At 46.0% G+C, this 26,907-nt stretch overlaps 1 protein-coding gene across 1 annotated transcript in view; it reads right to left on the reverse strand.

The window, feature by feature from the left end:
• Positions 1 to 26,907, reverse strand: part of Pex14 (peroxisomal biogenesis factor 14) — a 131,344-nt gene that overhangs the window by 17,379 nt on the left and 87,058 nt on the right. Inside the window, exon 4 of the mRNA XM_051172170.1 lies at positions 7,787 to 7,915. Coding sequence (XP_051028127.1) covers positions 7,787 to 7,915 — 129 coding nt within the window. The remainder of the gene's footprint in view (positions 1 to 7,786; positions 7,916 to 26,907) is intronic.

A 26,907-nucleotide genomic window follows, 5' to 3' on the forward strand; every position in this document is an offset into this window, starting at 1 on the left:
TGTCCTGGGTTCAATCCCCAGAACATATATGTGCATATACACTCTCTCACACACATATACACACACTCACACACACATACTCTCACATACACATACATGTACGTATGTACACACACACACACACACACACACACACACACATGAATGAAATATGTATGCCAGCATGGATCAACTCCAAAAGCATTAGGTAAGACACTGAGCACAGAAACTACGTGCCACCTAACTGAACATAAATGGTATCTGTGAGAGGGCGGAGCTGTGGTGACAAGGCACAGCCTGGCTGTAAGCAGAATGAAGCATGGAGAAAGGAACTTTTTAGGATAACAGAAACCACACACACACCCCTTTTGGGATGTTCTACTTTGTGGTTGTAGTGATGGCCACACCATTTATCAAATGGGATACTGAAAAACCAGGACTCTTACTGCATGTACATTATTCTTCTGAAAACTGATTAGGAAGAAAATAATTAAGATCCAGAAACCAGAAACTTGGTATCCAGCAATTCCATGCTAGACACCATCCAAGCAAGTGTCCACGTAAGATCTGCACACCGGTGTTCTCAGTAGCATTGGTCATGCCAGCGGAAACTGGAGTTGGGGCCAATGGCAGTGCTCAGCAGTAGAGTACCTGCCTAGCATGTTCAATTCACAGCACACAAAAGAACCCAAAGCATACCAGGAGATCACCTAACTGTCCATCAACCAGGGAGACAAAATGAGGACCATTCAAACAATGGACCAGCAGTAGGCAGGATGCTGCAGTGTGGGTGAACCTCAAAATCATTATGTTAAGAACAGAAGCCAGCACAGAAATCACTCACTCTATGATTGCATTTACCTAAAATGCCCAGAAGAGGTGAGTTTATCGAGATGGTTGCCTGGGGGTAGCAGCAGGAACAAGGGTTGGTAGTGAATGGGTCCAAAGGGTCCTGCAAGAGCGTAAGAATCCTCTAAAGCCCGTCTATGACGATGATTGTACCTCTTAGTTGATTTATTAAAAAAAAAAAAAAAAAATCACTGACCTGTACACTTGACATGGATGAGTTTTGAGATACATAAAATATACTCCAATAGTTCTAAAAAACTGTTTGAGAAGCTGGTGAAACGGCTCAACAGGTAAAGGTGCTTGCTGCCAAGACTGGAGCTGAGGTCAATCTCCAGAACCTCATGACAGAGGACAACCCACTTCTACAAGCTGTCCTCTGACCTCCACACATGCGCTTACACTCTCTCTCCCTCCCCCCCCCGCCACGCACACTTTAAAAATTAATGAAAATGAAAGAAAATGAAACTGAGCTCAGAACCAACTGCAGACCTATAGACCTACAACACAGGGCCGGGGCTTCGTGTCCAGCAGTATATATAAAGCAAACACCATGAAACATCTTTCTAGGGAAAAAAGACAGGCAAAGGCCATGGATGGGAAAGGGGGTAGGTGTACGCCATCAAAACTACAGTCTTTTTCTTTTCAAATGGTAACTGTCAAAAGGCCTCCCTACCCCCACCTGATGACGCACCAGCTTCAGCTCCTTCCCACTGTACGTGGAAGGCAAAGAGCAGAGACTGACACTCCAGCTATCTGACAGAGGACACACAGAACTCCTCTAATTTAATAATACGATGAGTAACAGCCAGGAGACCAGAACAGACATGTCCCCAGAGGAGATGTGCAGGTGACCAATAGGTACTGTCCTGACCATGCACCTCAGGAAGGGAAAGCCAGCCTTGGGGAGTTAGCGTCACGGAAGTGCCAGTCTGAGAACACAGCTGCTGCCCAGGCTGAGGCTGCTAGTGGGAAGCTGACTCGGGGCAAGAGCATAGAAAAACAGTTTACAAGTTTCTTATGAGGTTAAAGCTACACTTAACATACAAACCAGCAATTCTCCCCCTCGGCATTTGCCCAAGAGAGATAAAAGCGCACAGAGACTTGTATATGAACGCTCACAAGAGTTTTATTCACAATGGCTAAACACTGGAAAGAGCCCAAAGTCTATCAGCTGCTGAGTGGGTAAACAAGCAGCAAACCTCCTTCCATACGGTGGGGTATGCCTCAGTAATAAGACGAAGCAACTTCTGACATGCACAGCAACTCGGATGCATCTCGGCACTATGCTGGGCAGAGAAACCAGCCGCTAAAGTGTACACGCCATATGATTCCATTTATACAAAGCCCAGGGAAAGAAAGACCTAACAGGCCCCGAGAAAAAGCAGAGCTGCGGTTGCCCTAGAGGCAGGATGGTGGTGGACTGACTGGAAACGGGGCACAAGGGAACCTTTTGGGGTACTGGAAATGCTCTGCAATGTTATGACGGCTACATGAAGTGCATGCACACTTAAAACTCAAGTGGTGCAATTACAGTGGGTGCATATTATTCCACGTAAACTGCCCTCATAAAGATCACATGCACACACCCCTGTCCAATGTTTTTTTCTAGGAAGTTAGTGGCTGAGTTAGAGCACAACCCAAAAATGCAGGTGCTAAAAGTTTTCCCCAACCTGTTAGCGGCTGAAACCAAGGGACAAAAACGATCTAGGGACTCTAACAGAGCCGGAAAACCCCACACCTGGTAATGCTTGACTCTTAGAAAACAATCTAACATTTAGATGTCATAAGGAGAGATAATAAAGTAGCAAGTCTTACCCTCCTAATATGCCAGCTGAACCTTTCTAAATACCACAGCGAACCTACCACTGCAACCTGCATAGGCCGGGAAACATCACCCTGAGTGTAAGTGTTCACATCCGCTCCAATACCACCTTGCTGGGCCTGGATGATACGGGGGGCAAGAGTGACTTGGACAGGCTTCCCCAGAGTGTGCCCCACCATTTATTTGTCAGCCTCCCTTGTAGATGAGGAAGATTGTGCAACCACACGCCAGTCAGCAAGGAGGCGATGAAGAGGATATGACAATTTCCAGGTGTCCTCAGGGGGCAGCTGGTCCTTTTCCTTCCTGTAGGTTGTTGGATGGCAGATGGGACAGGTGGGGCTGGAGCAGGTGGGCAGGACAAAATGGATGCCAGTAAGCTGTCAGAAATACAGACCAGGGTCTCTGAAGACTGCCAAGCCTCCGCGGTGGGCTAGATGGCAGAGAAAAGCTTCTTTCTGAGATGGAGCCCTGACTTAGTAACGTGCGAAGGCAGCAGAAGCCTCACCCTTCCAAGGCTCTGGAGATCCCAAATGTCTTTCCTACACACTGAACGGACACTCAAGGCCATCGCCACCCAGCATAGCAGTGGCTAGTCATCTCTGTCCTCCAAATGCTGGGCTTCCATCTGCATTAAACGGTGACCTTCTGAAAGCAAGCCGGGCCTTTACTGTTTCCATAACCTGCCCAGAGCAGCATACATGGACCAAACATGAGAAAGGTCTGGCTGCTGGGCAGGTGACCAAATGGTCATCGTCACCAGGCCTGGCTCACCCAGGCAACAAACATTTCTAAATACCTGCTAAATCAGAGCCTTAGGCCATCAGAGTTGTTGTTGTTTTTTTAAGCCTCAATACTCACAGATTAATAGGGAAGACACTGAAGCAAACACGTAAATGCAGTGTGGTAGGGAGCAGCGGGCTGCGAGAGCCACAGGACACCTCTATCAGAGCAGAATGGAGCACTGGAAAGACGCCCTGAAGGAGTGGACAGTTAGCTCCAGCCGTGGAGAAAAGCAATGTGTTGCTGGGCAAAGACAACAGGCGGGTGAGAGGCTCAGGCAGGCGCACCCCATAACAAACGACTTCAACATTGGTCTAAGGACAACTTTGTCAAATAGACAATGCAACTTCAAAAATGATGCTATCACATGTCGCTGGCTGTCCTGTCAGTGTGACGGCTTAGCTGTCAGTTTTTGCCTCTCCTCAACATGCCCCAGCTTCTCAGATCACTCAGAGGTCCTTAAGGTCATCACGTAGTTTCCTGCTTTCACACTCTTGTCCACCCTGACAGATCACTGAACCAACCCATCACCCATGGGGTCAGCGAGGCATCTCCTCTCAGGAGCGCCCCACACCCCCTCCCTGTCCTCTGCACCAGCTTCCTCCCTGGTCCGGACTCCCGGGCATTGGTATGCTGCCTTAACCGTCTTCCCCACTAGATGGGAGCAACTGGAGAGAGCGGTCAGGCTTGTGCTACGGTTTGGAGCTTGTTCCCCAGGTGTGCTCAGGAGGCAGGGAGAGCTTCAAAGTCTAGAGGGACACAGACCTTCAGCCACCATGGAGTAAAGTAGGACCCCAGAGCCTTCCTCTCTTTCATCTCTGACCACGACACTAACAGTTTCTCTATCATATGCTCCCTGCCACTGTCACCCAACACCCACGACCAGAGAACCCAACCCAACAGGTACCAATCACAGATGAAACACTATGCCCAAAATAGCCTTTTTCTCTTTCTGAGTTGACTCTCTCAAGTCTTAGCAATGGAAAACTGACTAATGGATTTTGTTACTGACCTTTCTGTCCCTGGGGTCTAGCACAGGGCTTGGTATCTAGGAGTCACTCAATAGTGAGTGCTTGCTCAGTGAGTTAAGATGAGCAGGATAAGCACATGTTACTAAGTAGAGCTGTAACAGAAGCAAACTGAGAAGAGCTCTCTTAGGACTCCTAATCAAATGACTCAGAGCTTTTCACCAGCCCCAGGTATCTCTGGTCTATTTTAAGAAGAGGCAGCGAAAGCCTAGGCCAGCCTTTGCAGGGGCTATTCTGTCCATCAAAGATAAATGCTGGCATCCAATATTGCCCACAAAATTTGCACTGGCCCTGCCCATACTCCAGAGCCCCATGGTGCTCATCTCTCTGGGTGAAAGAAGACAGATCAGCTCTGCACAGACAAAGACCCAGAGCCTCGCTCACAGGGATGGTGGGTGCACACACAGAGTCCCGGTTCAAAGTCAAACAGAATGAAACCAAAAGGAGAAACAGGGTATCAGGTTTCTTCCTGGAAGCTAGCCTGGCTTTTCTTTAGCTCTGCCTGACATTCTCTGAAGCCCTAGGAACACTGGCTTATTCTCACACTACCTGACACCAAGTTTCCCCAAGTGTCACCTCCTGCCATGTTCACAAAGCCTACTGACTTCCTTAGCCCACATTAATTTTTCTCTTTTTTGTAATCTTACAGAATTTTTTTGTCAGTATAATTAATTTTGGCATTGAATCATAATGTCTGATATTACTCTCTTTTTCTTAAGAGCCTGTAAGGTTCTGAAAGATTCTGCTTTGAAACTCTCACATAACACACTGAGCTGGGAATCCGGTAGGTGTTTACACACGGAACTGAACGAGCACGGCTCTGGGGGTCTCCACATGTTCTCCTCACCACAGGCATTCACTAACTTTCAAGGTCAAGCACGTGACAAGTGAGCAGAGGCAGCAGAGGAGGCACCCAGCAGCTCCATGGCCACCAAGCCAGGGGTGGTCAGGGAATAAACGTCTGCATGTGCTGGCTTCTCCGGGTATGTTCAAAAAAGAGACCCTACGCCCGACACAAGAACATCTGGGGCTAGGCCGGGAGAATCTGTTCTCTAGACTTGGGCTTAGAGATGCAATGTCCTTAAACAGCTGAGACATGGGAAGGAAAGGGCTGTTGTGGTTCTGGGCACACACTCAGCAGGAACACACGTGAGCGGAGGCCATAAATCCCTCCCAGACGCAGACAATACCTCGGTGATAAGCATGCAGATTGCACACCTAGTTCAGAAACTCCCCTGAGTTTGCTTGTAATTAAGGGGGTTAGAGAGGTAAAAAAAATATATAAACCCAATTAATCATTTAAATATTTAAAGTCAGGTTTTTTTCCTCACTCCTGGATTAGTATATTTCATAACGGCAGCAGCCGACAGCCCTGGTTTTTACTGGGGTTCATTTTAGAGCATGTTTAAACTAGTCAGATTGAGTGATGCTTCCAGCAACTAATCGCATGTCAAATAAAAGATATTTTATGTAATAAATTACCGCTACAAGTAATTCAAATGTCATTTATCAGTTTTATTATCAGTCAGGCAAAGTCTTGTTTCTCTATATTAATCAAAATCAAGATTTTTTTTCCCTTTTTTTTTTTTTTTTCCTTTTTGAGCAGTTTTGACACCTCTTGGCAAAAGCACAGAAGTGCAGAGCAGAGTCACTCGGGAGCTGAATGGAGCAAGGTGACAGTTTAAGAAGAACGAAGCTTGACGGTGACAACAGAAAACTCCAGTAGTAAAAATTAGCATGCCCACTGCTCCTATGCTAGTGTCGAAGAGGGAAGGCGCCTGTCTCTAAGAAGCTGTGTGTTACTGTTAGGCCTGGGAGACTGAGAGAACCTAAGCCTGCAATCCCGAAGGAGACTGCACACACCACTGCTAGTGCCCAGCCCAGAAAACCTCAGTTAAGTCTGCACTCCCAGAAGGCAGGCAAGCGCGTCGTGTTTGATGCCAACTCTGTGACCAACCACAACAATTTGTTCCGAGCAGGAAGTTTTCAAGTAACGGAGAGACCTGTTTGGTATTAAGCCATGGGAGGAAACAGCTGGAACAGAACAGATGTGCATCTTAGAAAATTCTGCACCCCAGCTGCCATTGCCTGTCCTCAACAAATCCCATTAAATGGCTGGGCTCAGGAACACAACTCAGCGAAGTGTGGACATTTACTTAGCCTTTGGTTAGAAAGTACGTTTAGAGCCAGAAGCCTACACAACAGACTGAGAGGATTTGGTCTGGGAAAAAGAAATGAGTCCTGGAACCAGTTGCCCAGGCCAGGCACAGAAGGACAAGACAAGTGGGCGTGTGTACTCGGGCTTTGCCCCTCACCTGTACCTAGAAAGCAAAAGGACTCCCCAAATACAACCTAGGATGCACACAGCAGCCAAGCCTCTGCCTAGCCCCCACCTGACCACAGAGAGCACCCTGCTGGCTGTGTCTGCTGGGGAGTGATTCCCTGCCGAGCTGCAGGTAAGCCTGGCGGAAATGTTGATAAGGAAAGAGGTCTTCAGACCATGTGTTCTGGGACCAAAGTGAATCTGACATTTTAAAATACATCCTTTAAAATCTGGCCTTGAACTCTCTTTTAAATCACTTTTTGAAAAAAACTAAAGCCTCTAGACAATTAAAATGAAGACAATTTTAGAAGAGATGTTTAGAAAGACAATAGAGCCTATGCTGAGTTATATAAAAGAAACAAATGTAAGCTATTTCCCATACCTTTGGAGACACTTTTTAGCATTTTAGACTCTCTAATTGACCTGAAGAGGAGGTGACGCTCTTATCTGAATGGATGCATCGCACTGTGTCTCTTACTACAGCGGCCTCCACTTAAAACTACAAACTCCCCACCGCCCAGGATTCCAGGTGATCATTAAAGGACCTCTGAATTTAATCTGAAGCCCCTGAGAACCTGCCACTATACAATGGATCAGGACAAGGGAGTGTAGGCTGACCTAACCCTATAAATACTAAGTTTAAAAAATAAAGTCAAGAGACAAGCGACTTCCGTGGGTAAGGGAGAGTCCACTCCCAACCCCATGCCATGTCAGGAAACTGACTCTCACACTCACTGGATAAGAAGGCGGCAGCAGAACCGACTGTTCATGTGCTCAAAGTTCCCAATACAACACAAACGGCTGCTGGTTCTCCCCTGCCACCTTTGTCACATACTTAACACTGTCTCTAGACAACTTTGGGTGTGCCAATTTTTGCTCCTAGAGAAACTCTCAAGCTTTCTGACTCAAATGGAAAACCCGAGCTCTTCCGGTTGCTGGGGAGGGAGGGGCACAGGGTCCTGACTCCCAGTCCCGGTTAAACAGGACTTGGAGCAGGTGACTTACTGTATGGCTGTGAAATGAGGTGAGGGGGCTGGACAGGAGCCACTGGGGCAGCTGGGCCCAAGGGTGAAGGCTCATCGGTAGCAGTGCCTGACTGCTGGAAAGCCAGGTCAATCTCTTCATCTGTCAGCCCTGGGGAGAAGAAGAGAGGACACAGGTGAGTGGGTCCCTTTCGTCATCCCCCACCCTCAGCAAAGCCTTCCTCTGCACGAAGGCCCCCCGCACTCAAGTGCACCGCCTCCTCTATTCAGATTCTTGGGAACCTCTCTCAGTTGCAATTTAACCTTAAGCGACAGAATATTAGCCTCAACACTGCTTCCAAATGTGGCTCATTCAATTTCCTTAATTTATCCTTGAGTTTATTGCTGCTTTTGAAGTCGCTCCGTACTGCAATTCTCCATTCTTCCCCCGAAAACAGATACCATCAACTGCAAATGTGGCTCATTTTAATCTGTAATGGTGTTAAAAAAAAGAGGGGAAAAAACTAACAATAATGCATGAAAACAGACAGGGAAACAAAAAACTAATTATTGGGTGAGACGACTAATTAGTCTAGATCGTTTCCGAAGACGGGAATAATTTGCTTTATTTTATGACAAATGCAGAAATAAAAAGAAAAATCAGGACTGACTGTGATTAGTATGAATGGGATATAGGATGTAAAGAAGAAAATAAAACAAGAAAACAGATCAGAGTGAGCCCAGGCCCACGCTTCCAGATGACTATTGCCCCAGCCTATCACAGGCTGCCTGGATCGCCTTTGGCTAGTTTCTCTCCCCTCCTTTTTAATCTTCCAACACTCCAAACTACACTGCACACGGGGCATCAGGAAATCGCAGGGCGCCATCTGCAGTAGTTATAGCATGTAGAAAGGTTTTTCCAAAAATGAATGGAGGGCAAGTGAAAGCCCACCAAGATCCTAGCCCCAGCAGGCTCGGAGCCGAGATTTCCGGAGGGCCCAAGGCCGACTGCGTGACCACTGGTGAAGGATGAAGGCACCGCTAAGAGTGAAGGGTAGAGCCCAGGTTTGTAACAAGATTCCCACAGGGCCTAGTCGGGAAATAATGGTGTGTACAAAGGCTGAGGATGGAAAAGCAGGTGAGAGGTCACTGCTAGTGTGCAGAGACCGCTCAAGCTGGTCCAGGCTGTTCCGGGAATCCCAATATCCAGTGGAGCCGCAACACAGAGCTTTTAAAGCAGGGCCAAGAGCTTTTCCACATCTGGTCGGCAGCTCTCCATTAGAGGCCACAGCATGGTATACTTGCCCCTAGGGGTGGATGAAGTACAAGGCGGTTCTGAGGATCAGCATCTTCAAAGTGTGGTGGCTCGTACTCTGTGCCTGGGGGCTAATACATGGTGCACATTAATGCTTTAGAGCACAGCTCTGCCCTGCATCACACCGACACTAGCCGTTCCGCAGACTTTTCATGCCCTACCGCAAACGGTCAAGGGAGTGTCTCAACTATTCAAAATGGCCTTTGACCTTTTTTCTTTGGTGCTGCAGCAGCACTTCCCCTCTTCACACACATAGGAGCTAGACAGAAGCAAGCACCACTGCTGTCAGCCCAGCACGCTGGAGCACCCCACAGCATTCACCTAGGCAGGTGATAAAGCAACAGAGCATCTCAGACTGGGCTGGTCACGGGCATTCTCACTTCCTGTATCCACAGCTTGCCACAAACGCCTTGCTTTTCTCATCATTTCTCCTCCCCAGACCAGGGATAGGACAGACAGACACGTCAGGCAAAACTGGAAAACACAGCTCCCTGGAGCCTGTGCCTCTTGGGCTATGTCACCTGTCAGTGACTGCTGACTGCTCTTCCTGAACAGGAAGGGGCACTCCTCCCCAAGAGCTGGGAGGACCGCTCTGCTCTAACCAGTTCCCAGTCTGCTGCTGGAGAAGGAAGCAGCATCTGCGACGTCAGCACAGGCTGCTGGTCACTGGTACACCACGGAATTCTATAAACCTGGTGGATCGTGTGCCTTGTCAGCTGCTGGCTGCAAATGAAGATAATTTTCCCAAAAGGAGCATTCAGTTGCACTCTCATTTTCCCTTTTGGCTCTTTCAAATATAAACAAGTACGGTAATGTTTAACGCTGGGGAAATATACAGCAAGTTACAGGCTGTGCCTCAGCCTTGCGAGCTGGAGCTGGTTAAAGGAACAGGACTTTCTGCCTGTTGTTCTGCCCTCTGGCCCTAAGCTTTTACGAACATTTCTCTCCTAATAAAACACACTTTGCATTACTTCGGCAGGCCCCGCCAGTGAGGCGATGGTTTAAATGCCATCGGCACTTCCTTCCAGGCTCTTGCTTCTCACACCTTATCATTTAAGGCTCTAAATCTACACTGGCTAAAATTCTGATATACCCAGTTCTCCAGGAAAGTCGGGGATTTGATTTATTTTCAATAAATGAGTCATTTCCTTTTAAAAGGGAGCGTGAGGGGGAGGAAAGGAAAGGGAGAGGAGGGGAGGGGAGGGGAGGGGAGGGGAGGGGAGGGAAGGGAAGGGTTAGGGTTAGGAGGGAAGGAAAGGGGAGCGTAATTTTGGAGCTGGAATGCTATCTTAGCCACTGCCTCTACTGAGCAGATGAAAAGCCTGAGGTAGGAGGTAAGGACTGCCGAGATCAAAGTTGTCCTGGAGAATGGTGACAACCAGAGTTACAAACATCAGCTGGCAGACTCAGAACTTCAGTCTTACGCCTGCCAAGGTTTAGAGAAGGATGAAGCTCGCTCCTTTCTCCTGTGCCACCCTGGACCCCACCTGCAGGTACAAGGCAGAAACTAGTTCATGGAGATGTAGAAACATCGGCTGTCGACAGCCTGGGTCAGACCTGCAAGTGTTAACTAGACAGTATCAACACCGCCAGAGTGACAAGCACAGTGCATCCTCACCCTCACCTCACTCCAGACGGTCCTCACAGGCTGGCACTGTGCTTCCCTGCCCATCCTCAGCTCAGGCAGCACTGGCCGGTTGTAGGACTCTATTTTGAGCTAGGTGGCCCACCTGAGATGCAGGGAGTCCAAGTGGAGTTCACTCCCCTCTCCCTGATCAAGACTAGCTATCTAATCAGCCACTGGCCCCTGGGTCAGAGATGACCCTACCTTTGTGATAAGCTGTTGCCACAGGACCCATGCATAAACATCCAGACGCCCTAGCCCACCCCACAAGATAAACAATGCAGATCTTTGATTGAGACCTTGCAGAATCCAAAAGGTTAAAAGGAATAATAGAGGAAACTGCCGATTGTAAGTGAATTATATTTGGCTCTGAAAGCCAAGGCACAGGCTAGATTATAAAAGGCATCTCTGTGCGTTGTTTACCATCACCCTGACTAATGCAGACCTTTTTTGTTGTTGTTGTTTTAAATAATCTCATGCAAATTAGACACACACACTTCCTTCCAGTTGATTGCTATCTGTGAGGAATAATCTAACGCATGGGACTGAGCCATGGCTCAACAGAACAGAGCAAAGGACTTCACCATCCTGCAAGCGGCAAGTAAGCCTCCTGATCCCTCTCTGCTTTTGGAGGGGCTAGTTCACCCTGCTAAGGCTTACACTTTCCTCTTGGTTGAGGTTGATGGCACCACTAGGTCTTGGCATTTTATCTTCTTCCAGTAACTTCCCTTCTACCACGGGTGATTTTTCTTGAGTTCCCATCCTACCACCTATTACTGGTAACTAATAACTCTAAGAAAGACCTGCTCACTCACTCTCTCTCACTGGACGTAGGAACAAGAGAGCCTGTCCAGGAGGGGAAGAGGGAAAGTGACAGGAGGCTGTCACTAGGCACAAGAATGGTGCCTCCCATCGAATAAGGTCCTCAGCATCTTTCCTGCTTCCTTAGTTCCCTCCAAACATTCAAAGTACCACTGTTGCCCCTGGGCAGATACAGGGCCAAGGATTTATTCTCCAACACTTCTCCACAGAAGGAAACAAGTGAGCAGTTTCCCTCCCAGCAACCACAAAGGCAGGCTCTCCTGCCACTGAACTGACTCAGGACAGTCACACCTGCCTATTTCTATCTCCTAGCAGATAAGCAATCTGTTTTCCTCAGGGTTTCTCTTAGAATGCAAACCAGGCCAAGCCCACTGGGGTGAACATGATGCCCACCATCTAGCCAAGTACCCAGCTGGCTGACTGTTTTCCATGGGACTGGCAGCACAAGGGCTTCGCAGATCAAGCAACTCCACACTGACTCCAGTGCCTGCTGGGCACAGCTCTGGGCCTGATTCCGTGGAGGTAAAACAGAAACATGACAGGCGACCCTAACCCTCTGCATCGCACAGAGCAACCAACCAAGACAGAAGGGTTAAGGGCGGCTTGAAACTACGCAAGGTAACGAACCCCAGCAGCACCTTCCAGTCTGGACCGAGCTGTATGATCAAACTGTAGAGAACGGAAGGGGCATGGGGGCGGGGTGGGGGCGGGGGGCGGGGTGGGGTGGGGGTGGGGGGGGGGGTGGGGGGCAAGCCCCAGGCCCACAGCCAAGGGCGGTGGCAGCCAAGGGCCCAGAATTCAGATCACCGTCCTCCATTTCCGATTCGCCTGAGACTCTGGAGACTGAGGAGGGTCACCTCGCTCAGAACACAACTAGTTATCTGCCTGGCACATTCCAGGAGGAGGTGACAAAGGCAGGGAAGACAGCTGGCTAAAGATATTCCCCAAATTAAAAGAAAAATCAACTCCCTCAGAATGAGTTCAGGGAGGGGAAAGGGAAAAAGTATTTTTTTATTAACATTTTGTTGGCACAGTAGAGTACAATAAGGACTCTTGGAGCCTCTAAAAGTCGTTGGATGACCTGTGGACCCCTATTTCCCGGTGCCTTGTATAAAATTGAATTTTTTAAACATAAATTACACGTAATGACGACACTGTAAAAACTAACAGTAATGGAAAGCTGTGCTGTATTTCATTAGCCTGTATTATTCCGTGCCACCTGATCCAGCCGGGCCTTGTTTATGAGTTAGTGTGCTAGCAGATGCCGATGGAAGCATTTGCTTCGACCTTGCTCTTCTCATTGGGGCATGAAATTACGACGGCAGCACCTTGATATTACAGCCATAAATACAGTAAACTGCAAATTTAAGCCAACGGCTCCTATTGTCTCTGAACATAAAGCTGATCGGTATTTATTTAAAAGGAGAACAAAAAAAATATTATATATCACCTTGTTTATGGGGCTGCCCCACCCACTCTCTTATCCCCTCCCCCAAGTTCCCAACCTGTCTAATCCACTAGGTTAAAATATTAAGCAAATAAGCCAAACACTTTCTTCTGGATGATAACCATTCCCTAAGCAGCAAAAAAGAAAAGAGTTTTTGAGAAAACCAGTTCTAAATGTTACTGGCCTGAATGAAAGTTTTTTATGCAAATGGAGCTGGAGGTGGGCTGGCTCCTACCATCTTGATCCTGATGTATAATTTCAAGAACAGGACCAGAGCTTATCCCCTCTCCTTAAGTGAGGGGAGTCTATACAACTGGAGGAAAAGTTGCTGCTGATGCCTTGAAATTGGATGCTGTCTCAGTATCCTTCTGAAGACTGTTCCGTAGAAAGAAAGGCTGCTTCGGAAACAGCAAAACACTGCCTCCTGCCACCCAGGGAAAGAAAGATATCCAACCACAAATGTAATTCTCATCCCTGCACCCAGCACTCGGACCTCTCATCAAAACCTGCACCAATCACTTCCTTATCCCAGTGAACCATAAAGACAAAACACCCTTTAAATATATCAAATGTGCATGAAAACTAAACAAAGACGAAAGGACGCTGATAGCACCAGGCGCCTCTCCCGGTGTAAATCACCGAATAAGAAGCCCGTGCACGGTGTATTTCACCGCCAGCTTACAGACTCAGAGACCTGGCAGGCTTCCGCTTACAAGTCTAAGGAGAGGATGGGGCTGCTTCCCTCATGTCAAGGAAGGGGGTCCCTGAGGAGACAGAGGAGCTGTGAACATTCAGCCGCCACCAGGGGTGAAGCTTTCAGTTAGTTAGTGGCCAAAACTAGAACACCAGCAGGCAAGCTCCGAAGTCTCTTCCAACACAGCACACGGGAGGACCATTTCAGCGTGAACTAAAGGCAGGTCAGGATTTAGTTTCAAAGCAGACAGGCTGGGGTCATAGGGGCTAGAGCCCAGTAGTAAGTGACTCAGGCAAATCAACCAAGATTAAAAATTTTTGTAAGTTTCTGGCAGGTTACTTCACAAGGCACATGTATCCCCTTGGAGCCCTAAATTATAACAGCCACACCAGGCTTGGTGCCTTCACATAAGGAAGGGACTTTCTATAAAATTTATTGAGCGCCTCTGGGGAGTAGTATACCTACTGAACAAGACAGAAGTGAGCTGCCCTCTGTGTTACACAGATTGAGACCTCTGGAAGAAAGACTGGGGGGGGGGGGGCGCGGTTCCAATCAGCGTCTGTGATGTCTACTTCTAGAGCTATCCAGTCTCAGCGGTGCCCCCGACTTTCCTTTCACCCCTCCCCGGCTACACTGAAGGGAAACACGAAGTGGGTTTCTTCTGATGGCTGCCATCAGCTCCGCAGGGTTACAGAGGGCTGCCCAGCTGGAGCAGGCTGCACAGGCTGGGAAGTGCAGCGGTTTACAAGCCCACGGCCTGGTGAGTGTTTGCGAACGTGTGGGGAAGGCCCAAGTAATAAACACTTCAGCAACACTTAAACTCCACCCATTTCAGAAGAGACCATGTGGTTGTCTGCTTTAAAAATATAGATTTATTTATTTTATGTGTATGAATGTTTTAGCTGCATGTACACATGGGTGCCATATGTGTATATCTCTGCAGAGCTTAGGAGAGGACGCTGGAGCCTCTGGAACTGGAGTTACAGAAGTCTGAGAGCCATCACGTAGGAGCTGGGAACTGAAACTAGGACCTTCACAAGAGCAGCCAGTGCTCTTCACCACTGAGCTGTCGCTTCCAGCTCCTTGTGAGCCTTTACATTTTACTTTTAATTTTATGTGTATAAGTATTTTGCCTGCAAGTATGTGTATACCATGTGCATCCAGTATCCATGGAGGCCAGAAAAAGGCACTGGATCCCTGGGAATGGAGTTTCAGCTGTGAGCCATTGAACCTGGGTCTTTTGGAAGAGCAGTGTTCTTAACCACTGAGCCACCACTGCAGCCTTTTAAGCAACAGCAACTCATCTTTACACTCAAAAGAAGTCAGAACAAAAAAAACAAAAAAACAGGAAAAACAACAACAAAACCTTTAGTTCTTGGAGGGGATTTCTATCCCATGCTCCCTCCCTTCCTCCACCCTTCCCTCTTAATTTACAGATGAAGAAACAAACAAACAAGCAAACAACATCCCATAGAAGCCAGTCACGGTGGCTTTAACCCCAGCACGGGGAGGCAGAGGCAGGTGGATCTCTGTCAGTTTGAAAAGGCCAGCCTGGTCTACACAGCAAGTTCCAGTCAAGGCTGGAGATTGTCTTACAGATAGGAGTAGTGACTTGCCAGTCCCCACTCCCAACCCCTATATGGGGCTCTCCACACTACCCCAGGGTGAGGGGACATGCTGGAGAGCCTGTGCTCACTCCCAACCCCCAAGGGGGGCTCTCCACACTACCCGAGGGTGAAGGGGCATCCTGGAGAGCCTGTGTTCACTGCACCTGACATAGCACATTTTCAACAGCAAAGTTTTATAAGAAATTTTCCCAAAAGAAGAAAAGCAAAACAGGATAGTCAGTGCAAAGGGGACCCAAGTGACGTACAAGACACAGACTTCTGTGCTGATCGATGGGCTTTTAGTCAGGCAGGGAGGCACAGTGGTCATCTCAGGTAAGGCTGACATACGGCATATGTTCTCAATCTGGAAGAGACGCTACTGAATGTTCTCGCCATAAAGAAATGATTCTTTGAGGAGACAGGTAAGTTATCTTGATTGGCATATATATAAACCACATGCATCTCAAAACATGATGCGAAACCCTATATACGCACACAACTTTACAAAAATGAAGCTGGGCATGGTAGCTCATGCCTGTAATCCCAGCACTCCAGAGGCTGAAGCAGAGGGACTGCCTGGAATTTGAGCCTGGCCTGGAATACATGATGAGTTCCAGAGCACCCTGAACTATATAGTGAGACCCTGACTCAGAAAGGAGAAAAAAGAAAGGCAACTGCATATAGACAGTGAGGGCAGAGCCGGTCACTCTCTCTGACACGGGTGCCTAGCCTGACAGTAAGCATGAGGGATAGAGACTTGAATCTACTGGCCCTTCATAACGCCATTCCCATCAGCCCTCACAGTCTGAGGCCCTTGGTGCAGGCTGTCTCTCCCACACTTCTTGGCAGGCACATGCGACACCACAATGCTAACTGCTACGTGTGGGTGCATGAAGTTTTACTCAGTGGCCTTCTAAGAATTTTTTATAATGGTTCTTAACTCTCATGGTACAAAATTCTAATAATACATAAGGGTTGCAGTGAAATGCAGGTTCCCTTCTCCTGCCACAGATCACATAGTTACATCATTTCAAAGAAATTACAGGGGCTGGAGAGATGGCTCAGAGGTTAAGAGCACTGGCTGCTCTTCCAGAGGTCCTGAGTTCAATTCCCAGCAACCACATGGTGGCTCATAACCATCTGTAATGTGATATGGCGCCCTCTTCTGGCCTGTAGGTGTACATGCAGGCAGAGCCAGGTATACATAATAATAAATAATGAATCATTAAAATAGAAAGAAACCACAGGCACTAGCTTTTATGTAAAAAGCATATGTATTTACACATGTAACTACATGGACACAGGTATATATGGCATGTATATGTATATGTACATATATGACAGTATGCTATACACAATTTTCTATCTTTTTTGTTTGGTTGGTTTTGTTTTTATTTTTGTTTTTGTTTTTCGAGACAGGGTTTCTCTGTGTAGCCTTGCCCATCCTGGACTCACTTTGTAGACCAGGCTGGCCTTGAACTCACAGCGATCCGCCTGCCTCTGCCTCCTGAGTGCTGGGATTAAAGGCGTGTGCCCTATTAACTAATTAAGATTAGTTAATAGGGAGTTGGAGAGATGGCTCAGCAGTTAGAGTCCATACTGCTCTTGCAGAGGACCTGAGTTCAGTTCCTCTGGCTTCCATGAGTACATGTGCTCATTTGCATAGACACACAGAGCCACCCACCCACCCACACACTTCAAATAATAAATCTTAAATAAAGTTAATTAATATGTTCTCATAGAACATGCCACATGAGCACAACTACTGAGTGCCACCATTCTGGGTGTGTGTTACAGGAGGAACCATGATCTATACAGGAAATGTTCTCCTACTGAACACTTCCTTTTACAAAGAACACCACAAAAAAGACCTTGGATGCAATTTGTTTGGTATGGTATATATCCTCAGGAGCCCCAGGCTGAAGTCTAACACCTATTGGTAGAAGCCTCAGTATCTTTACCAGATACTGTATTGACATGGTAAGTTTGTCAAGTGTGTATTACAATCTTGGTTGGCTTGAGGACATTTAATGCCACCACAGTGACGCGCTGTCCAGTCTTTCCTTCAGTTCCATTCATTCCTGGCTATGTATCCTAAGCCTCTGCTGTTAGGTCTAGACATATTTCCAGTATGATTGTCTCTGGTCACAGTCATCTTTTCATTTCCCTCTGAGGTCACTTCCTTTGACTTCACTGTTAAGTCCATCATATCTGAGATTAGTATTAGGTTTTTTGTGGTGTCTGCATGGTGTTTTCTCCTTCCAATACTTATTTTTAATCCTTATGTGTCTGATCCAGGTGTGGTAGCACCTGGGAGCCTGAAGGCAGGAGGAGGACCGCTGTGATTTCAAGGTCAGTCTGGGCTATATAGTGGGTTCCAAGTAAACCTGGGATAAACGGTGAGACACTGTCTCAAACCTAAAAATGTTTTTAAAAATTAAAAATTAGTGCCAGGGTGGTACACATCTTTAATCCCAGAACTGAGGAGGAAGAGGCAGGTGAATCTCTACATTTGAGGCCAGCCTGGTCTACACAGTGAGTTCCAGGACAGCCAGGGCTACCCAGGGAAACCTATTCTCAAAAAGCAAAAAACACACACACAAAAAATTGTGTCTGATGCAAACAGCGCTAAATGGAGGATATTTATTTTTTTATCTTAATCTTGGCAAACCTGTTTTTAACATTTATTTCTTTAATGGATGGTGGTGGTGGTAGCAGCATGAGCCTGTGGAGGTCAGAGGACAACTGGCCAATTCTCTCTTCCATTACATAGAGCAAATTCAGGTCACCATGCTAGGCAAGCAAACATTTTTACTACCAACCTACAAAGTTTGCTTTTAATACAGTATTTTATCCATTTACATTTAGTATAAATGTTGATTTTTGAGGGCTTCTATCTGTATCTTATGATTTGTTTTCCTTTTGGCCTAGTTTAGTTCCACTTTCTCTGCCTTCTTTGTGGTGTGTTTCCCTGTCTATTGACTTGTCTTTTATGGTGGTTTACAATGGCTTCTGACTATACAGTCACTATCTTCTCTTTTCTAGTTATTAAATAACTTGGGGGGGGGGTTGTTTCTGCTATCTATTTTTTTTCTTTTTAGTGAACATCAGATCTTCTCTGCAATAACAATTATTGTCTTTCTACTGGGGGTAGTATTGTTTTTATTACTATTATTAATCTTTAAAGACAGCGTCCTCCTCTCTAGAGCAGGCTGGCCTCAAACTCAGACATCTGCCTACCTCTGCCTCCCAAGTGCTTGGGATTACAGGTGCGTACCACCAATGGTCTATTCCTAACATGGCTGCCAGGCTGAGCCTACTAAAGCATCACTCCTCTGCCTGAAACTGATGATCCCCAGTGTTTTGAGAATAAGTCCAAACTCCGCGGAGGGATTACTGTCTCCTAACCCACCACATGGTCTGTTCGTGCAGCGACCCTGCCTCTCACTGCTGCCCACCCTGCCCATACAGCAGGCTTCCCTCTCTTCCTGGAATTTGTTAGATACGATTCCCCCCTCCCACCCTCAGGTACAAGACCTTCCCTTTTCATAGAATTCTTTCTCTCTAAAAATTCATGAGGTTTGCTTCCTCATTTTTTCAAGTGTTTCTCAAAATGTCACTTTAGAGGGGCCTTTCCTGATCATTCCATTTTAAAATGCGTCTTCCGAAGAAGTCTGCTGCCCTGACTCTTCACACTAAACCCGCATTCTACCTGTTTACTTTGTCTCCTTCCTCCTCGCCACAGGAATGCAGTAAACTCAGTAGAGGCAAGGGTTTGGGGCTAATTTATTCATTATGTTCCTCCCTTCTAGAACAATTCAGTTCAGCACTCCCAATGTCTTGCTTGGATGTGTCATTCTGCTTGTCAGGTGTGGCTCAGTATGTACTTTGTTTGTGCAAGCCTTATGCCTCAGCAACCCTAAACTCCCCCCCTCACACACACACAAAAAACAAAGGGAACAATGACCAGAACTATGGTTGCCTCAAAATCAGAAATTATGCAGCCCACTAGACGTTGAATAGTGTCCTCAAAATGGTAAAGAGGCAGGTGAAATGGTGCTTGCCACCAAGTCTCAGGACACGAGTTCCATCCCCGCAGAGAACTGACTTTCGCAAGGTGTCCTTTGATTTCCACACCCAGGCACACAGAATAAATAAATGTACTAAACACACATGTGTGTCCTGCTCATGTTCAGTCACACTTCCGGGCTGCTGGTCACGTGGTTTTGTTTTGAATCACAGTTGGGGATCACTCTTAGCCAATAACTTTTCATAATTTGTTTCTGCCTCACTCTTCTCTCCTTTGGGGGACTGAAATCACGCTGACTTTGAGCAGTATCTAGTTCTGCACGCCCCATCTATTTTTCTCCTGTGTACTTTCTCTGTGTATGCTTTCTTTTTTTGGTTTTTCGAGACAGGGTGTCTCTGTGTAGCCTTGGCCATCCTGGACTCACTTTGTAGACCAGGCTGGCCTCGAACTCACAGCGATCCGCCTGCCTCTGCCTCCCGAGTGCTGGGATTAAAGGCGTGCGCCACCACGCCCGGCTGCTGTGTATGCTTTCAACTGGTCTGTCTGTCTTCCAAGACTGCCGAGCCTTTCTTCTGTTATGTCCAATCTGCCGCCAAACTCAGACCATCGGTTTTCTTTTTTAATGTGAATTTATTCTCCATGTCTGTGTATATGTGTTGGGTGCAAGTGTAGAGGTTAGAAACAATGTAAAAGAGTTGATCTTCTCCTCCCTCCATGTGGGCCCTGAGGATCAAGCCTGGCAGTGAGCACCTTGCAATGAGTCATCTATCTCACTGGCCCCCATCCTAGTTAAATTTCACCTTTTCACTCCCTTTTATGAAAATTTTTAAACATTTTTCAAGTTTCTTGTCAGTCTTAGGTATGTAAAGTAACATCAAAAGGCTTTTATGCTTCAAAAGGATTGTGTGATTCTGTTCCCTTCCAGGAGATTCTAATTTTGAATGAAGGAAAGTTGGTGAGTAAAGGAGAGATAAACCTGTTTTTGTTACGATCCCAAGAGTGGGACCTGAATGGTCTTGTGAGAGAACAGATGAGGTTAATCCACTAGACGACCAACCACCACCTGCTGGAGCTTGATTGTTGCCAGGTGAAAAGATCCCGTGAACAGACTGTGGGAGGAGATATATAAATGAGCCCAGAACTGGAGGAGGGGCCTTTTGGAGACTTCTGATAGTTTTGGCTGTTCATCGCTCCACTTCGAAACACTCCTAGAGAGAACCGCTCTAGGGAAGGTTTCAGGGCTCTGGCTCCTGCTGAGGTTCCGGGTTCTGGTTACTCCAGGTTCCAGCAGAAGAAATCCTGTGGCTCACGCCAGGAGAATTGCTCCTTGGAACTGCTATCCTCATGGTTTTGTTATTGTGTTCCTTAATCCTCTTTTCCTAGTGTTTTGATTAGTCGGGTTATAAGTGACGTACACTCAGTTATTAAGTTGTAATAAAATATATTGGTTAAGAAAATTGAGGCAACAGGTGAGGCCCTGGCTTCTCTTCTGAAAGACCAGCTCAGCCTTAGTCCTGGAGACAGTATTTGCCCAAGTGTCCCTCACAGGGTTTGAGAGCCTGCCTCTTTTGCACTGAGATCTCTGCTGGAAGCTGTGGTGCCTCCGCTGTGCACAGGAAGTTCATGAGGCAGATGAGCCTGCACATGCACAACTGGGGCTACCGCCTTCATGACTCTCTCACTTGACTTTCCATCTTTAAGTCCAGCCACCCACTAGCCTGGGCCCCCGCCCGCCTCCACCCCACCTCGTTCTGTTCCTCAGATCAATAGCACAGCTTTCTGCTTGAGTTCTGTTGTTTCACTCAGATGGATGAGGGAATGCCTCAGGAAAAAGCCCCACAGAAGTGGCTTTCTCAGATTGCCCTCCACCTTCCAGAATCAAATCTAATCAAGTTTATGCTGCCTTTAGAGGTTTTTCAGTACCTTCACTGTTTTAGATATACTGCCTTTCCAAAATTCAACTTTGTCATGGCTGGGAATATTATTCTGACACAAGCTTCTCCACCTTCCCTGAAAGCCAAAAGGCTGAACATCTTTGAGGGCCTGATGGTTTTATTCATATTAAAATGTATAATAAAGGCATAACAATTAAAACACAGTGGCCCATGTAAAAGTGTTCAAGTCAACAAAAACAGAATGAATGTCTCTGAAAGAGACTTTGTTATACATTAAAATTTAATATATGATAAAAGAAGAATGACAAAGAAATGACTTATTCATTGAAGAGAGTCTTGGAAAATGTTTGCAAGGAGCTTCACAGAGCTTCACCTATACTACTTCATAGATTTTAGCTCAAAAAGTTAAATATATTGGGCTGAAGAGATGGTTCAAACGTTAACAGCACTGGCTTGCTCTTCCAAAGGTCCTAAGTTCAATTCCCAGCAACCACATGGTGGCTCACAACCATCTATACTGAGATCTGGTGTCCTCTTCTGGTGTCCAGGCTCACATGCAGGCAGAACACTGTATATAAGATAGATAGATAGATAGATAGATATTTTTTGAAAGTCATAAAAGCTAAAATAAAATATGGGAAATAGTTCACAGACAAACTACTTAACCACTCTTAGTTTCTTTTCTCAATTGCAAGAAGATTAAAAATCAAACCAAAATAAAGATAACTCTCAACTCAAAAGGGTGATGTGCTCATTGCTCATCTGACCAGGCCTCAGTAAATGTTAGCTGTTACTGTAATTATTATGACTGTTTAACAATTATAGAAGGGGTCTGGAGAGATGGCTCCGAGGTTAGGAGCGCTGCCTGCTCTTCCAAAGGTCCTGAGTTCAATTCCCAGCAACCACATGGTGGCTCACAACCATCTACAATGTGATCTGATGCCCTCTTCTGGTGTGCAGGTGTACGTGCAGGCAGAACATTGTATAATAATAAATAAATCTTTAAAAAATAATTATAGAAGGAAGCTCTTAACATAAAAAATATCAGAAAATTGATGAATATGATTGGGTGAAATAATCAATTTTATTTATTAAGCAATGCAAAAGGCACTGGGGAAAATGTTTACAAACATGACAAAGAATTAATATTCTTGATATTAAACGGGCATTTAAAAAGCAACCAGCAAGATCAAAGAGACGGCTCAGTGGGTAAAGACGTTTGCCATCAAGCCTAATGACTGAGCTTGACCCTGGGACTCACAGGTCCCATCCTCCGTGGCCTCTGCTTCAGTCCCTGCCTTGAGTCCCTGTTCTGCCTTCCCCCGGTGACAGACTGTGACCTGTGAGACTCTGGAATAAACTCTCTCCTCTTCAAGTTGTTGGCTTAGATTTTATGTGTGAGTGTTCTGCCTGCATGTGTGTATGTACACCATGTGTGTTCCTACAGAAACTGATAGGGCCTCAGATTCCAACAGAGAACTGTGAGCCACATCATATGGGTGCTGGGAACTGAACCTCGGTCCTCTGGAAGAGCAGGCAGTGTCCTTAACGCTGTCTCTCCAGCCCTCTGTCAGTGCTTTATCACCACAACAAAAAACGAACCAGGACACATGCTAGCACGTACAAATAATGTTTTAAAGATCAGTAAGTACAGCATAAACAAACAGGGGTGAGGTGTGGGGCAGGGATGAGCAAACATTTCTGAGATATGAGCATTTGTACTGGTGTAGAGTGATGTGCAGGTGTGATGGTAGAATCAGGAAGTAAAGAGAGGACAGTAGGGTCGGGAGGTCAAGGACAGCTTTAGCTACACAGTTTGAGGCAAGGCTGGGCACCACGAGGCCCCTGACTCAAATAAACCAGCCTACCTCTGGTACTGTGTACTCAGTACTGAATACAAGCAAACGAAGGCAGTCTGAGGAAGCTTGCTTTTGGGTGGCCACTCACAGCAAGAAAGTGAGGGAGCCTTTCACTCCCAAGAGGGACTGGGAAGCCCTATTTGGGAAATTATGGCTGTGTGTGTGGAGTTTTGAGCCTGTGAGTCAATACTTCCTCATCTCAGGAATCTATTCTGAGGGACTACATCAGGCAGTGCTACTGACCATTTTTTCTCATTCCTCTTAATAAAAAACAAGGATGAAAATAAATTAAGGACTCATCTCAAGAAGCCAAGAGAAAGACATTAGAAAAATCCTAACAAGGTAAACGAAAAGAGCTGCATTTAAAATTTTGTGAGGGTCCAGATTTTTCTCACAGGATTTCTGGTTATAGGTTTCTGTTTTAGTGCCTCATGGTGAAGAAGGGGGATAGTATGAGTTCGGCCTCTTGGGCTTGGGATATTTTTCTCAGTGAACAAATAACATAATTTCTTATAAGTGAACCAACACTGCTGAACAACTAAATCGTCTGTTCTCTGTGTACCAAATTCTATTTATTAATACAAAACCAAGTTTGTTCTTTGTTATCGAGTTACTTCCCATGACCTCCTTGCCTGATGGTTTATTAAATCTTGCAGCTTGTTAATATCACCGGTTATGTGGCTCTACGTTGCTCTGTTTCAAACAGCTGCTGCTCTTATCCACTTGACATAGTACTGTAAACATGCACACTTTCACAGTGACGGCTTATCTTGTAGGTGGACCAGATTTTCTAACAGAATAAACTGATTTTTTATTCTTAAGAGGTTTTGGTTATTTTTAATTGTGTGCATGAGTGTATGTGCATATGAGTAGAGGTGCCTGCAGAGGCCGGAGGTGGAGAGACAGGTGGTGGCGAGCCAACTGATATGGATGCTGGGAACCAAACTCAAGTCTTCTGGAAGAGCAGTACATGCTCTTAACCACTGAGCCACCTCTCCAACCCCAGCTTTTCACTCATTCAAATATTTGTTACCTTGAGCTTGTAGCCTACATGCATTAGTGAGGCCATTTCTTCATCCACTGGTTTGCATTACTGCTCTCCTTCTTTGTTTCAACTTTCCTTCACTTTAAGTATGTGTCTTACTTATGAACAAACTGTCCTGTTTTTTCTTTGTTTCACTGGGTTTTAAATTGTGTGTGTGTGTCTGTGTGTGTCTGTGTGTGAGAGTGAGTGTGTGTCTCTGTGTCTCTGTGTGTGAGAGTGAGTGTTAATCTCTCTCTCTCTCTGTCTCTCTCTCTGTCTCTCTCTCTCTCTCTCTCTCTCTCTGTGTGTGTGTGTGTGTGTGTGATGTTCATCTACCCAATTGTTTATTTTCTTCCCTGACCTTTGCCTATTTGGTCCTCTGTTAACTCTGAATGTAGTTTGAATATTCTCTTGAACTTGAAGGCCAGCCTGGTCTAAATAGCAAGTTCCTGGCCAGCCCAGGCTACATAGTAAGACCCTGACTCAAAATCAAACCAAACCAAACCAAAAGTTCTAAATTCTATTTTATTCTATTCTAGTAATGTTAGCTTGATTTCTTTTTTTGAAAATTGAGAACATTCACATTTAAATATGCAAAGCATACCAATCTTATGCAACAGCGTGGGGAATTTGTACAAATACAAACACATGTGCAAAGTCCTTTGCACACGTTTAAATATTGAGTTACCAGGGGCTAGAGAGATGGTCCAGCAATTAAGAGCACCTGTTGCTGTTTCGCAGGCTCCCGGTTCAGTTAGTAGCACCCACACAGCGGCTCACAGCCACTCCTGCAGAGCCAATGCCCTCTTCACGCCTTCTTCATGCCGCCCTTCTGACCTCCAGGCATGTACAAGGTGCACACACATGCATGCAGACAAAACACTCAGAAACATAAAATCAAATAAATCTATCAGTCCTGGGTTTTTTTTTTGTTTGTTTGTTTGTTTGTTTGTTTGTTTTTTTTTTTGGTCACCTTGACACAAACTACAGCTACCTGGGAAGAGGAGCCTCAACTAATAAAGTTCCTCCACCGAGTGTATGGGACATTTTCCTGATCAATGCTTGACATGGGAGGGCCCAGCCCATGTGGTTGTTCCAACTCAGAACTCCAACTCCTATATGTATCAGAAAGCAGGCTGAGAAAGCTACAGGAGCAAGGCAGGAAGCAGCATTCCTTCAAGGCCTCTGCCTTAGTCCCTGCCTCCAGATCCCTGCCCTGACTGCCCTCAGAGATGGAGTCTAACCTGAAATAAAGTCCTTTCTTCCTTTTGTTCACACTGTTTTAACACAGCATTAGAAACCCTAAGACATGGAGCATTTCCCAGCATGCCACATGCTGCTCTTTGCAGTCTGCAAGCTCCTTCAGGGTACTCACCTTGAATTTGATCAACAGTTTCTCTTTAAATTTTTTTGTTTTTTTAAACAATCATTATTTTAAACAAACATTGCATATATGAGTACATGTGTGGAGGTGCACTTGACAAGTGTGTAGGTCAAGAACCACCGCAGCCATCGGTTCTTCTTCCGCCACCAAGCAAGTTCAAGGGACCAAATCCAGACCCTAATGCCTGGAGGTCCTGATGCCTGCTGCACCACCTTGCCACCCAGGCATCAGCATTAACTGCACCTATTCTTGACATCACAAAAACAAGCCCTGCTTTTGGTGGAAGTCATTGTCATTATTGTCACCGTGGTCATCATCTTCATTGTCATTGTCCTCTTCCTCCGCTTCTTTTGAGAAAGGGTCCTGTGTACCCCAGGCCTATTTTTACATGGAGCAGGAGACTGAACCTAAGACTTCCTACATACCAGGCAAGCACCCTACCAACTACCTCCACAGCCCTCCTAGTGGGGCTTTTCAGCCTTCATGCATTTTGTCAGGCAGTAATTGATTCCCTTCCCACGCTGTATAACTCCCCTGGTGAGTCTGTTCTGTAAAGTAGAGGCTCTTCTGCTGATGGGCGTTTCCCCCCCAGGTTTGAGCCCTTTAAACAAAGTGACAGTTTGCATCCTGTTCATTTCTTTTATGGACTGACGGGTTCGTTTCTCTTGGGTTTATGTCTAGTGATGGAACAGCTGTAAGTCACAGAACAAACACTTAACTGGCACAAAGTGCCAGGTTTTCAAACAGCCTCACCCTCAGCAACACATGAGATTAAAGTTGCTCCACGTTCTTGTCAACACTTAGTATCCTCAGCCTTTTTCCTTTCTTCCTTTTTTTCTTTTTCTTTTTGTTGTTGTTGTTGTTTTTCAATACAGGGTTTCTCTAGGCGATAGACCTGGCTGTCCTGGACTCTTTCTGTAGACCAGGCTGGCTTCCAACTCACAGAGACCCACCTACCTCCGCCCCCCCAGTGCTGGGATTAAGGCACGCCATCACCCGTGGCCCAGGCTTTTCACTCTGATGTCCTGTGTATTATGCTGAGCTGCTGTAGTTTAATCATATTACACCTTGGGAAGAAAAGTTGGGCATCTTTTTATATGCCTTCTAAGCATTTAGAAATGTTCTTTAACATAGTACCTGTCCAAGTCTTTGCACACTTTTGAAAATAGAGTTACCAGCCTTTTTCCCCGATTTGTGGTAGTTTTCTAATGACTCCAGAAGCAAGCCCTCTGTCAGATAAGCATTTTAGCCTCTTATATGGCACCTCCCTTTGCTTTCTTAGTGTTGCTTTTCCATGAATAAGAGTTTGTATTTGGTATGGCACTTTTTCTTTTACTGAGCTAATTAAGAAATCTTCATACACTTCCATGTTATAGGGATGTTTTTCTAGAAAATTTACAAATTTATCTTTCTAATTTGGCATATGCTGAAAGGTAAGGGTCAAAGTTCGTATTTTTGTCCAA

The sequence above is a fragment of the Acomys russatus genome, chromosome 29 (assembly GCF_903995435.1).
Source record: "Acomys russatus chromosome 29, mAcoRus1.1, whole genome shotgun sequence".
Taxonomy (NCBI): Eukaryota; Metazoa; Chordata; class Mammalia; order Rodentia; family Muridae; genus Acomys; species Acomys russatus.